This window comes from Empidonax traillii, unplaced genomic scaffold (assembly GCF_003031625.1).
Source record: "Empidonax traillii isolate 1590-97213 ecotype Southwest subspecies unplaced genomic scaffold, ASM303162v1 scaffold578:size403431, whole genome shotgun sequence".
In the NCBI taxonomy this organism is placed as follows: domain Eukaryota; kingdom Metazoa; phylum Chordata; class Aves; order Passeriformes; family Tyrannidae; genus Empidonax; species Empidonax traillii.
Genome location: NW_020955771.1, coordinates 234,565 through 248,887, shown reverse-complemented (window position 1 = coordinate 248,887; position 14,323 = coordinate 234,565). Strand labels below are relative to the sequence as shown.

At 37.4% G+C, this 14,323-nt stretch overlaps 1 protein-coding gene across 6 annotated transcripts in view; it reads left to right on the top strand.

Annotated features, from left to right (window-relative positions):
- Positions 1-14,323, top strand: part of CHD7 (chromodomain helicase DNA binding protein 7) — a 131,159-nt gene that overhangs the window by 108,134 nt on the left and 8,702 nt on the right. For all 6 annotated transcript variants that reach the window (XM_027898082.1, XM_027898083.1, XM_027898081.1 and 3 more), the window contains 14 exons: positions 2,498-2,708; positions 3,237-3,432; positions 3,665-3,832; positions 4,491-4,670; positions 4,977-5,087; positions 5,174-5,379; positions 6,324-6,523; positions 7,117-7,276; positions 10,325-10,414; positions 11,025-11,128; positions 12,487-12,616; positions 12,896-12,968; positions 13,179-13,233; positions 13,948-14,176. In XM_027898082.1, coding sequence (XP_027753883.1) covers positions 2,498-2,708; positions 3,237-3,432; positions 3,665-3,832; positions 4,491-4,670; positions 4,977-5,087; positions 5,174-5,379; positions 6,324-6,523; positions 7,117-7,276; positions 10,325-10,414; positions 11,025-11,128; positions 12,487-12,616; positions 12,896-12,968; positions 13,179-13,233; positions 13,948-14,176 — 2,113 coding nt within the window. The remainder of the gene's footprint in view (positions 1-2,497; positions 2,709-3,236; positions 3,433-3,664; positions 3,833-4,490; positions 4,671-4,976; positions 5,088-5,173; positions 5,380-6,323; positions 6,524-7,116; positions 7,277-10,324; positions 10,415-11,024; positions 11,129-12,486; positions 12,617-12,895; positions 12,969-13,178; positions 13,234-13,947; positions 14,177-14,323) is intronic.

Below are 14,323 nucleotides of genomic sequence, written 5' to 3'. Positions count from 1 at the left end.
AGTATTGCATGTGTATTTGAATATCCAAGTAGAACACTGTATGTTTTGTTTTTTGCATAAGAGTTGCAAGCAAGTCTTCTGTATATTCTTCAGTTAAGGTTATGTGATGGAAGTAGTAGGGTAGGAGTTGAATGTAGAGTGGCTTTTTTGTTTGTTTTTTTGATTGATAGATGTGTTCTGTGGTCTGCTGAGACTGTGAGTAGACTTCTAGAGGTAGTTACTACATTTTGTATATCCTCCAACCAATTTGGGCAAAGCATTGTCTGTCATTTTTCTTAGAGCTGGACTCCTTATTTTCTCCATAGCAACCATTCCCAACCATTTCCTCTTTCTCTGTCTCCAAGAGCCAGCAGTGGGGAATGCTTCTGTACTTACACATCTTACGGTGTTGAACACTGGAAGGGTTCCTTACTCTGTTTGTTTTGCTCTCTTGAGCCCTGGAAGCCTCTCCTAATTAGGAGTGGAAATGGGGATTTCATTTCCCTAATGGACCAAACCCAAATACACATTCATATACCTTCCTTTCATCACCTACTAAAAATCAACCAGGATAGGAACTATTGTTACAGACTTGCAGGTACTGCATCAAGTAACTTTTGGGTAACAAGATGCTCGGTGTATGTGACTTACTTGCAATTGAAGTAGGAATTAAAAAGACAGGATGGCCATTTACAGGGTTTAGCTGGGACAGAGTTATTGAAAGAGCAGGTTTTTGGAGGTCATGGTGTGGTTTGGATGTGGGTCTTGCTGTAAATTTACTGTTCATTCAAACAGTTTGGGGGCTTGTTGTGGTGTGCTTGGCTTAGATGGTTTGCTTTTGCAGATGCTGTGTTTGCATATTGGTTTGCTTCATAGTAGTAAAACTTAAATTTGGATATCACAGTTGAATAAGAAATAATTGATGCAACTAGGAAAGGTCATTGAAGTTACTGTGTATGAACTACTTGACAGCCTACTGTATCCTGAAATTGCTAAAGTTCAGTACAGAATTGGATATTTTTTGCCCATTTTACAAGATGGGAAGTGATCAAACTGAAGGGGACTTTCAGTGTCTGATTACACGATTTTCATAGGGGCTTATTTTTCTTATGTGCAAACCATAAGGACCAGAGTAGTGCTTGGAACAGGGAATCCCAATAAGGAAAATCCAGGGATGTAGAACTATCTCCAAATGTGGTCACGCGGAGTCTGTCAAGTTCTGTAAAAGCAAATAATGCAAGCGTGTGGAGTAGCACACAGCTGTCAGTCAGCCTGCTCAGGGTGGTATCTAGTTAAGGTACCGCATTACAGCAGGCACTGAACCAGCGATCACACAGGGAGGGTGCGTTTCCGTGTTTGTTTACAGGCATCTACTTAGAACTGGGATATGAGAGAGAGATGCTCAGCAGAAGCCTGGCAGTAAGCTGTCCTTCCCCCCCTCCCCCAGCCCTCCCAGCTTTCCTTGTGCTATTCAAAAGAAGAATTGAAGCTGAATATTATACAAACTAGAAATACTTTATAAACTACATTTTGTTTAAAAAAAAAAAAAAAAAAAAAAGGGCAGAGGGACTGAAAAAGATCGTTCCAAAAAAGAGTTTATTTGGATGTGAAATTAGCTTAGAACGAAGGTTCTTAAACCTTTTACGTAGCCAGGAATAGCAATCTGATAATTCTTGAAACTGTCCACTGCTTGTAGAAATGACATAAAAAATGCAATAGAAGCATAGGAGAGGTTGAAGGGAAAGCTTGAATTTGGTCTTGTGATAGTGAGCAGAACAAGGAAATAGATGCTGCTGTGCATATTATTCATAGGGAAATTGAGTGGCAAGAAAGAACTTTTGACTAATGCTGGAAAGAATCTATACATTGGATAGCTTTATCAAACTGAACACAAAAAATACATTCAGTGACAAAAAACCTAAATAATAGGTAAACTAATAATTTCAGAACTGCTTTCCCCCAGTTAATTATTTCATTGTTTGGATTTTGATTCTATAATTAATAATGGAAGGATCAGATTCCGGTCATGTGTGTGTTTAAGGCTGGTTTTGGAGGCACCGGGCATGTATTTGTATTCCTTGTATTTTCCTGTAGAAATAGATATTTTTTTCTTTCATGTTGCATTTTAAAAAGGACAAAAAAAATCATTTAATCAGTTGAAATAATGTGGGGTTTTAAAATATTTTTTCTTAATTTTTTCCTTAAATTTTGTCATCACAATTTAATAATTGTGATCTATAATTCTATGAATTTATTTAGGAAAGAATTTACTGTTGTTTAAAAGACGAAAAAAAAGGAATGAATTCTCAGAGTTACTTTTTTATTTATGCTGCATTTGCGTATGTGTTTGCTTTAAATTTCAGCTTAATATTTTTTATAAATGTTTATTTTTTTATAAATGTTTATTCGTATAGTACTTTAAACATTCCTGCAGTTTCTATAGGGTATTGAAGGCAAGCTCATTGTTTATTAATAAAACCCTTTGCAGTGTTCATGTATTGCTGTCCAATCTTTGCAGGTGCTGAAGAGAAAATTTTGGAAGAGTTTAAAGAAACACACAATGCCGACTCTCCAGATTTTCAGCTCCAGGCAATGATCCAGGCTGCTGGCAAGCTAGTACTGATTGACAAGCTGCTGCCAAAACTGAAGGCTGGTGGCCACAGGGTGCTTATCTTTTCCCAGATGGTGCGCTGCTTGGACATACTGGAAGACTACCTCATTCAAAGACGGTGAGAGCAACAATATAATACAATTATAAATAAACTGTGCCTTCCTCAGTGGCCACAGTATTTAACCTGTGAGTAATCCATATTGAAAAAGGATGAAATTCAAACACTACAGTATTTTCTGTAGTGATCTGATTAAGGGAAAGAACATTATTTGCAAGTACTGAGATTTCTCTATCGAGTGAATATAAAATAACGTCAGAGGAAGAGCTTTAAACCTCTTAGTATACTGCTCAGTTAAATGTTTTGGTGGTTCTAGAGTTTTTTTGCTTAGACCTAAATGTTTATTTTATTTCTTGGAGTGAAAGTCTGTTCTTTACCGAAAGGTGCAGAGCAGAAGACAAAGTAGGATGTCTTTTACTGATGAAGTTAATGGATACAGTAACAGTCACTTAGTTTATTGCAGTTCTTCTGACCCAATAATAGCATAGTACTTTTTTTTTTTTTTCATTTTTTTTAGAAGTTGCATATTTTTCTTAAGAAAGAATGCCGTTGCAGTAAAGCAATCTCTAAAATGCATCTGTTTTTCAGGTACCCATATGAGCGAATTGATGGCCGAGTAAGAGGCAACTTGCGTCAGGCAGCTATTGACAGGTTTTCAAGACCTGATTCTGATAGGTTTGTTTTCCTGCTGTGTACAAGGGCCGGAGGTTTGGGCATTAATCTTACTGCTGCTGATACCTGCATCATTTTTGATTCAGACTGGAACCCCCAAAATGACCTCCAGGTAGCGTTACAAGAGATGATTTTATTGAAAATTTTTCTTTGCCTTTTGCGGTGAAATTTTCTTCACCTACAAGAGAAATTATCTGTTATTGCTCTCTTGAAAATGTAAACATTATTATTTATATTGAAAACAATAACAGTAAAAAAAAAGTAAGTTCTCTGTATTGATTCTTTTAATTTTGTTTTTCTTCCTTTTGTGACCTGTAACTGAATATCTACCTTTGTTTCATCAGGCTCAAGCACGATGTCACAGAATAGGGCAGAGCAAATCAGTGAAAATTTACAGATTGATAACAAGGAATTCTTATGAAAGGGAAATGTTTGACAAAGCTAGCTTGAAGTTGGGCCTTGATAAGGCCGTGCTGCAATCTATGAGCGGAAGAGAAAACGCTACAAATGGGGTGAGAATTAATATTTTAAGGTGCACTGTCAACAAATGCCGTGAATGTGTTACACTTGTCTTGCTTGTTTGTGTTTTAGCTGGGGGACAGTGGTTTTCATATGGAGTACAGCATATATTTTAAATTAGGGTTAATTAAGGGCATTGGCTACGTGAACTGGCTCAGCCTATCTAATGGTTCACTTATTGCCAAAAGGGGGCAGGTGGAGTCATGTACCCTCAACCCTGATCCGTTCTTGTCGTTCCACCCTTTACACTGTGTTGATCCTGGCACTTTATGGAGTTCTAGTTGACTTTTGCTGGTTAGCCTTTTTGCTTTGGGCTGTCTTTGCTTTAGCTTTTTTGTCAGGTTAGTAAGTTGAATCTGCTCCCAGGAGTTCAGGAATCATCAGAGCTAAAGGAATTCAGTGGCAATGAATTATTGAGTAGTTTAAACTACTTGCATAACTTCACTCTGAGAATTTTGTTGTTTGTATTCTTCTTTAAAAGGTGATTTCAGCACGAATGTTTAATTGACCGACACCACATTATTGTAGAGTGTCAGTTCTTAAATTGCCATTAAGAGGACAATCAGTCTGATTGTGTTGTCAGATGAATGCATTGGCTGGTGTCAGAAAAACCCCCAAAACCAAAACAGCCCCCTCACTTATGTGTTACAGGTGCAACAGCTTTCTAAAAAAGAAATAGAAGATCTTCTTCGAAAGGGGGCATATGGTGCTCTGATGGATGAGGAAGATGAAGGATCTAAGTTTTGTGAAGAGGATATTGATCAGATTCTCTTAAGGCGAACACACACAATTACTATTGAATCTGAAGGAAAAGGCTCAACATTTGCAAAGGTGTGCATTGAAATTCAGAAGAAAATAAATAAAATACAACCAGACTAGATGGATGTAGTATTAAATTGCCTTCTGTGTCTATTTATTTTTTCACTGTACTTGTCTCAGGTATTCTCTCTGTAAATGTTGGGAATTTGTATTTCCACTATCGTTATTTTCCACTATCATTATTTTCCAGGCTTACCTTCTTTCTTTCTTGATACTACCACTTTATGAGTTTTAAGTAGTGTATTTGCTAGGGAAAAATAGGTATTCATTGTAGCATGTAGTTAAAAAAACCAATGCATGTGTTTTCACATTTATTAGGCTAGTTTTGTTGCATCTGGGAACAGGACAGACATTTCTTTGGATGACCCTAATTTTTGGCAGAAGTGGGCGAAGAAAGCTGAGCTGGATATTGATGCTCTAAATGGAAGGGTAAGAGCTTTATGATTGTTCCTAGTACAATTAAATTGAGGATGTTTCCCCTCTCCTAAATTTCTACATTTTCACTTTCATTGTAGAATAACCTAGTTATTGATACACCAAGAGTGAGAAAGCAAACCAGACTCTACAGTGCAGTTAAAGAGGATGAACTGATGGAGTTTTCAGACTTGGAAAGTGATTCTGAAGAAAAGCCTAGCACAAAGCCCCGTAGGCCTCAGGACAAATCACAAGGTTATGCAAGAAGTGAATGTTTCAGGGTGGAGAAGAACTTGTTGGTTTATGGGTAAGGATATACAAATATACTGATTGTGGCTAAACATGTGAAACTACAGAAATTCTGTATAGTAAATAACTCATCCTTCTCTTGGACACATTCACATCATCTCTTACTGTATAATGTTTGTCTCTTATATGCTGTATTACATGCCAGTGAGATTTTTTTGGTTGCGATATATATAGGTTGTTTATATGTGTGTTATTTAGTTTAAAGTATCTGAGTGTCTCTCAGATGGCTGAGCTCACTGGCACGATAAGTAGTTTTGCAATGATGGAATACTTGTTTCTGGTTTCTCATAGCGTAAATATTCTTGAGTTATCGAGTTCTAATCTCTCTTTTCTAAGTGTTGAGGAGAGTAATAAAAGTGTATTTGTAAAGAACAATATAGTTCTGAAATCAACAGTCAATCTAGACATTTTCAACACAGATTCTGGTATTTTCACACCCCTTAAATTTGATACTTTATATTTTTCCCCATTGAGTGTACCAATTTGAATTTTATCTCTTTGCAAACAGGTAGCTATATTTGATTGCTAACACATTGGACTTCAGAATGATTGTCTTTTTAGGAAGTAGTGTACGACAATTGCTAATAATGGATTTCAGGATCAAACGAGGAATGATTCTCCAAATCCCATGATTGTAGGAATTGGTTGAGTTTCCTATTTGTAGCTTACTGGGACCATTAGAGTTAAACATATGTACTTTATTATTCTGAGTGTAGTTCAATTGCAGCTTTACGAGCAGTGAACTTATTGCCTGTTCTGTAAAATAAACATTCTTAACTCTTTGGTGCAGGAGGTTGAATTCCCTGATGTAATCTGCAAATGCAAAATGCATTAGTGCTAACACAGGAGGTCCCAACTTGCTTGGTACCAAGAGTTAAACTGAAAGTCACAAATTAAAATACCAGTACCCTGACTGTTGTATTGAACGTATTTTTCTTATAGCTGGGGTCGGTGGACTGACATCCTCTCACACGGGCGCTATAAACGTCAGCTAACAGAACAAGATGTGGAAACCATCTGCCGGACTATCTTGGTGTATTGTCTTAATCATTACAAAGGGGATGAAAATATCAAAAGTTTCATCTGGGATCTGATCACTCCAACTGCAGATGGGCAAACTCGAGCTTTGGTTAATCATTCCGGTATGTCTACCACAATCAAATAATGATGCTGGTAAATAGGAAAGAATTGCTTCAGTCATCCTATGTATTTAGTTTAAACTATAGCCATTCTGACATGTCGTAGGATCTTGTCAGATTTTATGAGTAAGGTGGGCTTTGACTTGCCCTGTACTTAAAGGGGAAGTCTCCCTCACACACTTTGTAGAATGCAGTGTTCTTTTCCTTGAATCAGTTTTAAACTAATATTCTGGTATAAGTTTTAACTGGCACCTACTGCTGGAGGTAATCTCTTTTAAATTGCCATAAATCAGAAAGCTTGTTTCCTTACGGCCATTCAGATTCATGAGAGTTTTTACAAGAAATATTTATATAACACCATTTTCTGGCTAGCACTCTGAATTTTGAAGTCTTCACACCTAAATTTGCATGAAAGTTTTGGCTGATTTTGTTACTTGCAATTTTCTGTACTGAATTATGTTGCTGTTCAGTTTTTGGTGGTTGTGTTGCCCACAAAGTTATTAAAATAGCAGTGATACTTACGTATGTTTGTAATGTAGTTTGGGGTGAGAGTTTTTCTTTTCAGATTGTGTAAGAAATATTTGGGTTTTATCTAGGTCTGTCTGCACCAGTGCCCAGAGGGAGGAAAGGGAAGAAAGTAAAAGCCCAGAGTTCACAGCCAATGCTGCAAGATGCTGATTGGCTCACAACCTGTAATCCAGATGTATTATTTCAGGAAGACAGCTATAGGAAACATCTCAAACATCACTGTAATAAGTAAGTACTAATAAATGTTTCATTTAGAGGTTTGAGGTTTTTTTTAACTACATGCTTTGGAAAAGTCCACAACTTAATTTGAATATATTTAATAGAACACAGGACCATTTAATAGGATGTAAAGGCCGTTATTACTTTTTAATTTGGGGATAATCATCTTAACAGGTATCTGGATACTTCTCTAAGCTCTTTATGACTGATCAGCACAGTTCTGAAGAAAATTGTTGTCTACTTAGTAAATAAGAATGGAATCAGATGAAATTATTATTTTTACCATATAAAGGAAAGACTGTATTCCTACTATATATTCCTATATTCCACTAAGTCTATTTCTGTTGACAGTTGCCTATCTGTAAATAAAAGTTGGTTGTTTCTTACACTTCTTGTGGGGTCTCTCAGGCTGATGTCCTTAAGGTTCTCTTCCTTAGATGTTAAACTCATATATCCAGTTTCCAGAGTTTTTTGTAGCAGTTTAGCTATATGTGGGTGTACCTTTTCTCTTCATTCTTTCTCTCCCTTCCTCTCTTGCTCTTCACATTATAGGGATTATTTATTTTTTTCTCCTTTGAGATGAAATTTCTCACCGAATTCTCTTACCTGAATTGATTTGTCCTGATTTGATTTTTGAATTTCTAACATGTTACTAAACTGGAAGCCTTTTGGGATAAAGATGATTGTATTTATTTTTTTTTAATTGTTGCATGAATGTTTCTTAAGAGACTCTTTTACCTGTTTTCTGGCTTTTGTTTTATAATATCATATTTTTATGTCAAGTTCCTTTGACTCCATCTCAGTTTTGCTTACTATATTATCCCTTATAGACACTGAACCTCCCCTTGTCCCAAAAATACCTTGTTTTAGAGTTGAGGGGTGGTTGTTTGCTTTTGGGATTTGGGGTGTTTGGTTTTGGTTTTAAATTTCTACTCACTGTTATACAAATACCATACAATTGTAATGCAGTGTTACTGAAAAGTTGTTACTTTTGTGTTTTGAATATGTATTGTGTCTTATTGATACTGTTTATTGGAAAGAAATTATTGATTTGAAAAGTACCTGTGGGCTGTCAATAGGGGGTGTGATGTGAAGGAGGAAAGGCATTTAGGGGCTTTATTACCTCTTTTCCAGATGCTAACCAAGCTTAATTCTCAGATGATGACAACAGATATTCAGAGAATTATGTTAGCAAGCACACTTCCAAAAAAAACTGTTTTCTGATTTTTTTTTTTTCTGAACTGTTACTCAGATCTATTATTACACTTCACTTGCTCTTGAAGTAATAAAATTCTTTCCTGGAACATTGTTATAATCTTTCAGGTAACATGTCTTCATTACTTGTTATATCAGTTTGCAGATCAGACTTAAATTAATTTTTAAAATATTGCTTCTGTAATAATGCAGTAGAACAATTACAAGGATCGGGAAGACTGGTAAATGTGCAAGAATGTTTTCAGTTGCTATCTTTTTCCTTCACTTCCCAGATCCACCAGGACTAAGTGAATTGTAGAAGCCACATGTTTAGCACAGGTAAAATCAAACAGAGGTGGAAGCCAGTTAATAATCTGAGTCATTTCCTTCAATGTACCAGTAGTACCGGTAGCAGTTGGCTTAATAAGAACTGGTGTTCTGTTTTTGGTGTACCATGTATGCTGGTTTAATGCATAGGACTCCTGAAAGGTTCAAAGAGTCTCTGTTTTTTGGTAGCTCTTGGGTTTTATTTCCTGCTTGTCCTCTTTGGCTTGATGTAACAGCTGTTATTGCTTAATACTAAGATGATAGAGACCCTCAACAGCTTATTTACATAGCCACACAGGGAGCAGGGACACCTTACTGGTCCCAGTTACCGTGTGTACGAAAAGAAGCGTGTCTGACATGCTTTGAATTGCAGACATGACCTTCATTCAAATCCCTCCTCTTCCGAAGCTTGATTGAATAACACGTGTGAAACCGGGTATTGCTCTGGTTGCATCAGGTCTCTAATGAGGAGCTCTCAAAACTGGTGGTGGTCTAAATTTTTCATGCAAGTGGGTGATCAGATTACTGCTTCCGTGGTCACCCTTGCTATTCCAGGAGCAGCAGCAATTCAACAGTTGCCGTGATGGATTTAAATACAGTGAGAGGGCAGGCTGAGTAATCTCCATCTTAGCCGGTACTGGTTTTACTTCATGAACTAGGCAGCAGGGGGTGCCCTGAATTGGGTAAACATAGGAGAGCAGGATTATTTTCAGGTAGATACTTTTTTCTACAGAAATGACCTCATTTCAAGTCTCCTTGAAAAGCCAGTCTGCTATTTTCTCTCCTGCCAGCTTCAAGTGTGACCACAACACCTGACAGTGCTTCCACAAATGACTGTAGTATTGCAGAAATGGGGAAAAATAAACCATGAAGATTTTTCACTTCCTTGTAGCAGTTAGGTTGTGCATAGGTAATTAAATAGCAGTTGAACTATAAAGAGTAAAAATAGTTAATATCTCTCAAGGGAAATGGGGGATTATTTTTCTCCCCCATTTTCAGAGGCAAAAAGTTGTATAATCTGAAAAACCTGACATTCCATATTGAGGGTTTATTGTAAGGTAGTAAAACCAGATTTTATATCTCGTTTATTTCTACAACTTCTGATGTGCTTCCAAAAATGGTATTAAGGCAGCAGCTGAGGAAATTTTATGAGATAATGAAGCAGAACAGTTACTGAAAGCCATCTGCTCAGTTGTTTACAAACTTGCTTCAATACTTCAGAGGCAGTGGTAGAGTACGTGTCTAAACTTCACAAGCTGCACTAGGTAGAACTAAATGAAATGCGCCGCGGCCGGGCTGAGCTGGGTCCCTCTCTGTGCAGTGTAAGCAGTTGCCAGGCAGGCCTGTTGGAAGCCAGCAGAAAGCACCACACAGAGGTGATTATGTGCCACCATCTGTCACGCTTCAAGCCTACCATACAGCATGGCTAATCAGCCTTGGCAGGATGATGGATGAACAGCAGCAGCTGCCAAAAGCCACTGTTGGCAAACAGTCCTGAAGTTAAGAACTTTTTCCCCCCTCTGCCTTCCTCTCCAGGGTCCTGCTGCGTGTCCGCATGCTCTACTATCTACGACAAGAAGTTATAGGGGACCAAGCAGACAAGATCTTAGAGGGTGCTGACTCAAGGTTAGTGCAAGTGCAGGTTTATTTTTTGCTTTATGACACTGGCTTTTTTAAAGTACACATACTATAATAATGCAACGTTTAAAGGTTGTCACACTTTATCTCTTATATGTCTGTTCTCAAGCAGCCTTATTATTTTATCAAACGCAGCGGGTAATTTTCTTGGGGGAGGAAACAATGTGGAAAATGACAGAAGTGGATTTACAGTTCTGCTAATATTGAGGGATTATTCTATCACAATTTAAAAAATGAAAAAAATACTAAGTCTTTAAATGAATCATATTTAGATAACTAAAATAACCTAATGTTATGGGTTTTTTGTTGTGGGTTTTTTGGTTGGTTGGTTGTTTTTTGTTTGTTTGTTTGTTTAACCATCCTAATTATTTTTGGGGGATATTTCAATTTCTGTGTTGGGTTTCAGGGTGTTTTTCCCCCTAAAAATTAATATTTACTACTTGGGAGGTTTTTTTGTTTTGGTTTGGTGGTGGGGGGTTTTTTTATTGTTTTGTTGTTTGGGGTTTTTTTTATGGGGGGGGGGGGTTCTTGTTTTGTTTTGTTTTAAAATTCATGTCCAGTAATACCTTTGAGAATGTACATAATGCTATCTTCACAGTGAAGTAGATGTGTGGATACCTGAGCCATTCCATGCCGAAGTTCCTGCAGACTGGTGGGATAAGGAGGCAGATAAATCCCTTTTAATTGGAGTTTTTAAACACGGTAAGTGATGTCTCACTCTGAACAAAACTCAGTTGTAAAGCTTTCAGTGTGTAGGACTGTTCAGTCATAATATTAACAAGTATTGTTCCAAAGAACTGTTGGCTTGTATCTCCCTTTTTTTCTTGCCTGCATTAAAAACCTAATATGAGCTGTAAATATCAGATGCTGTTTTTAAATGTTTGCAGAACATTTGAGAAGAAAACATTACTTTCTTGGCTGTAAATAAAACAAAGCCATATTTGTTTAAATAATAGCCAAATAGTAAGATAGATCTCCATAAACTTTGCTTCCAGCACTGCTTCACTTGCTAACTCTGCCAACCAGTGTCAAAGTGGACGGTGGGCTTAACCTCTGCTATTAATCTGTACAAGTGCCTCCTGGGCTTTGTTCCAAGCAATATTTCACAAATGTCAGTGTTGAGAACTCCCGGCTCCCTTGAGTGGGATGCAGCCTTGTTAACTTTGAAAGGCTGGGGATGCAGAGCTGGCATGATATATACAGTGAGCGATTCCTGATTATAATCCCAATTCTCTGGAGGTCGCAGAGGTATTCTCAGCAGCCCAGCCTGACTAAAGGGGAGAATGATGGCTTATAAAACCTTTCATGATTACAGTTTGGCTTGAGGCTCTACAGCAGTTAGGAGCAGTGTGTTGTAGTACAAATCCTAATTGAATTGTGCTGTTCTGCCTATGTACAGCAGCTCTGTGTTGTGGGCTCAGCTGAGGCAAGTCTAGTCTAAAAATCATTTTCCTGCAGTGCACTGTTGGGATCTGCCATTTTCCATCTAGTCAACTTGGGCAGTAAAAAAGCAAACAGCAGTTTGAAAACCATAGAGGGAACAGTGTCATCTTACTGACATGCATCATCCTAAACCTAATAAGACAGGTTCGTTGGCCTTACGTATAACCCATGTATACAGCATTTTTTCAGCCTATATTGAGGGTTCCAGCAGGGCTGGAGCTATAGAAAATGTGTGTGTGTGTGTGTGTTTCCATTCACATCTATGTGTTTCCACAGGCGAGTATTGAATGTGGAGAACCAGTCCACGTAGGAAAATTTTTCACTTGTGAAAGGTTTTTACTTAACCTCATAACAACATTAAATTTAATGCTTTCTTCATTATCTTCCATTCGTTAATGTTATTGATGGGAAAATGCTTCTGTGCTGATGGAATTTATCAATATGAACAATTTCTCTCCATGAGTGAAGTGATCGTTTGCGACACGGTGACAGCTCCATTGTTTTATTTAAAAATAAATAAATGAATCCAGGAAATTGTACTTCTAGTGCCTAAACCTGTTCTACTCCCAGTTGGTCACAGCTTTTAAAAAAACATTTGTCTCCCACTCTGCGTGCAGGTTATGAGAAGTACAATTCTATGAGAGCTGATCCAGCACTGTGCTTTCTGGAACGGGTTGGCATGCCTGATGCAAAGGCCATAGCTGCTGAACAGAGAGGGACAGACATGTTAGCAGATGGCGGTGATGGGTAAGGAGGACATGAAAAAATTAATAAACTTTATCAGCATTGTATATGTTGGCATGAGTTCATATGTCATATTTTACTTACATGTTGCCTGAGGATATGAAGTGACCATATGATGTACAAAGTACATGGAATAGTTTACACGGTTGAGCATGAAGTATAAATGTGTAACTTGGTACACCATACTGGTGGCTTTTGTAGCTTTCTTGCTTTGGTCCAGAAAATCAGCCTCCCCTCAAAAACAATATACTTCTTGTAATAGTTCTTCTAAATATTTTATAGGGGTGAATTTGACAGAGAGGATGAAGACCCAGAATATAAGCCAACCAGAACTCCTTTCAAGGATGAAATTGATGTAAGAACTTCCAACTTTCTGTAATTACAAATATATATAACTGATTCTCCATATTTATTTTAATGTGTTCTGAAGTTTGAGAGCTACCAGATAAACACACCTTATAAAGATTGTTTGCTGCTCTACTTGAGAAATGACATCTTTTTCTTCACAAATGATGACATATGGTAAAAACTGAAAACTAAAATAACTTCTGTCTTTTTCCCCAAGGAATTTGCAAACTCACCTCCAGAAGACAAAGAAGAATCCATAGAAATACACTCAAGTAAGGCTATAGCAAAGAAATTAAAAAGGCAAAAAGGAATTATTTACTGAAAGGTGGACTGTTTATATTACGATGAGGGGATAGGTGGTGTTTTGGGGCAGTACCACAGTAAACTTTTTACTGCAAAATCTCTTCATGCTTCACGTTTACAAAACAATTATTTACTGTCTTTAAATAATCCACATTATGGTTCTCTGGATTTTTAATTACATAGTAGAAACTGTGATGATAAATACCGGATGTTTCATAATGCAGCCGTTGATGGTTTTGCTGAGATAATCTTGGAAGTTACAGATCCGTTGTTTCCTCAGTATGGAGGAAAACTGCCAAGTTTAAGTGAGAATAATAAAGTGGGAAATGATAAGCATAGGTGTTTCCTCAGAGGGAGAATAATATTCTTAGTAATGTATTTAAAGATGCATTGCATTAATTTAAGTACTTACGGTGTTCATAATATGTTTACATTCATAACATTGAATGATAATGCTTGATTGTTATCTCTAAATGCTTCACAAGTATTTCTGAGTCCTTAGAGTTGGATGATTCGATTTTTTTTTTTTTTATCTCCTACCAATGGTTATCCTGTTTCTAATTTGTTGTGCACCAGTATTAGAGTCACATGTTCTTATCTGATAAAATGGGAATCTAGTTATAGAAACTTTGAAATGTTTAGTGTTGGTCTTGCAAGTGTGCAAATACTTCTCTGTTCTCTAGATAAGCACAGTGAAAGCAATGCTGACTTAGGCCAACTCTACTGGCCCAACACTTCAACCCTGACTACCCGTCTGCGTCGCCTCATTACTGCCTATCAGCGCAGCTATAAAAGGCAACAAATGAGGCAAGAGGCACTAATGAAGACTGACCGCAGGAGACGTCGGCCTCGAGAAGAAGTGAGGGCACTAGAAGCAGAAAGGGAAGCTATAATAACTGAAAAACGACAAAAGTGAGTTTCTCAGTGATACCTTTCTTTAAATGCTGTTTGAGCTTGTGTGCCACCAGTACTGCTCTTCTGTTTTGAAAGAGTAAACTAAGAGGGGTTAGGGGCATCTAAACTATGTTTAGATTCTTGTTTATTCATTGGCCTCACTTC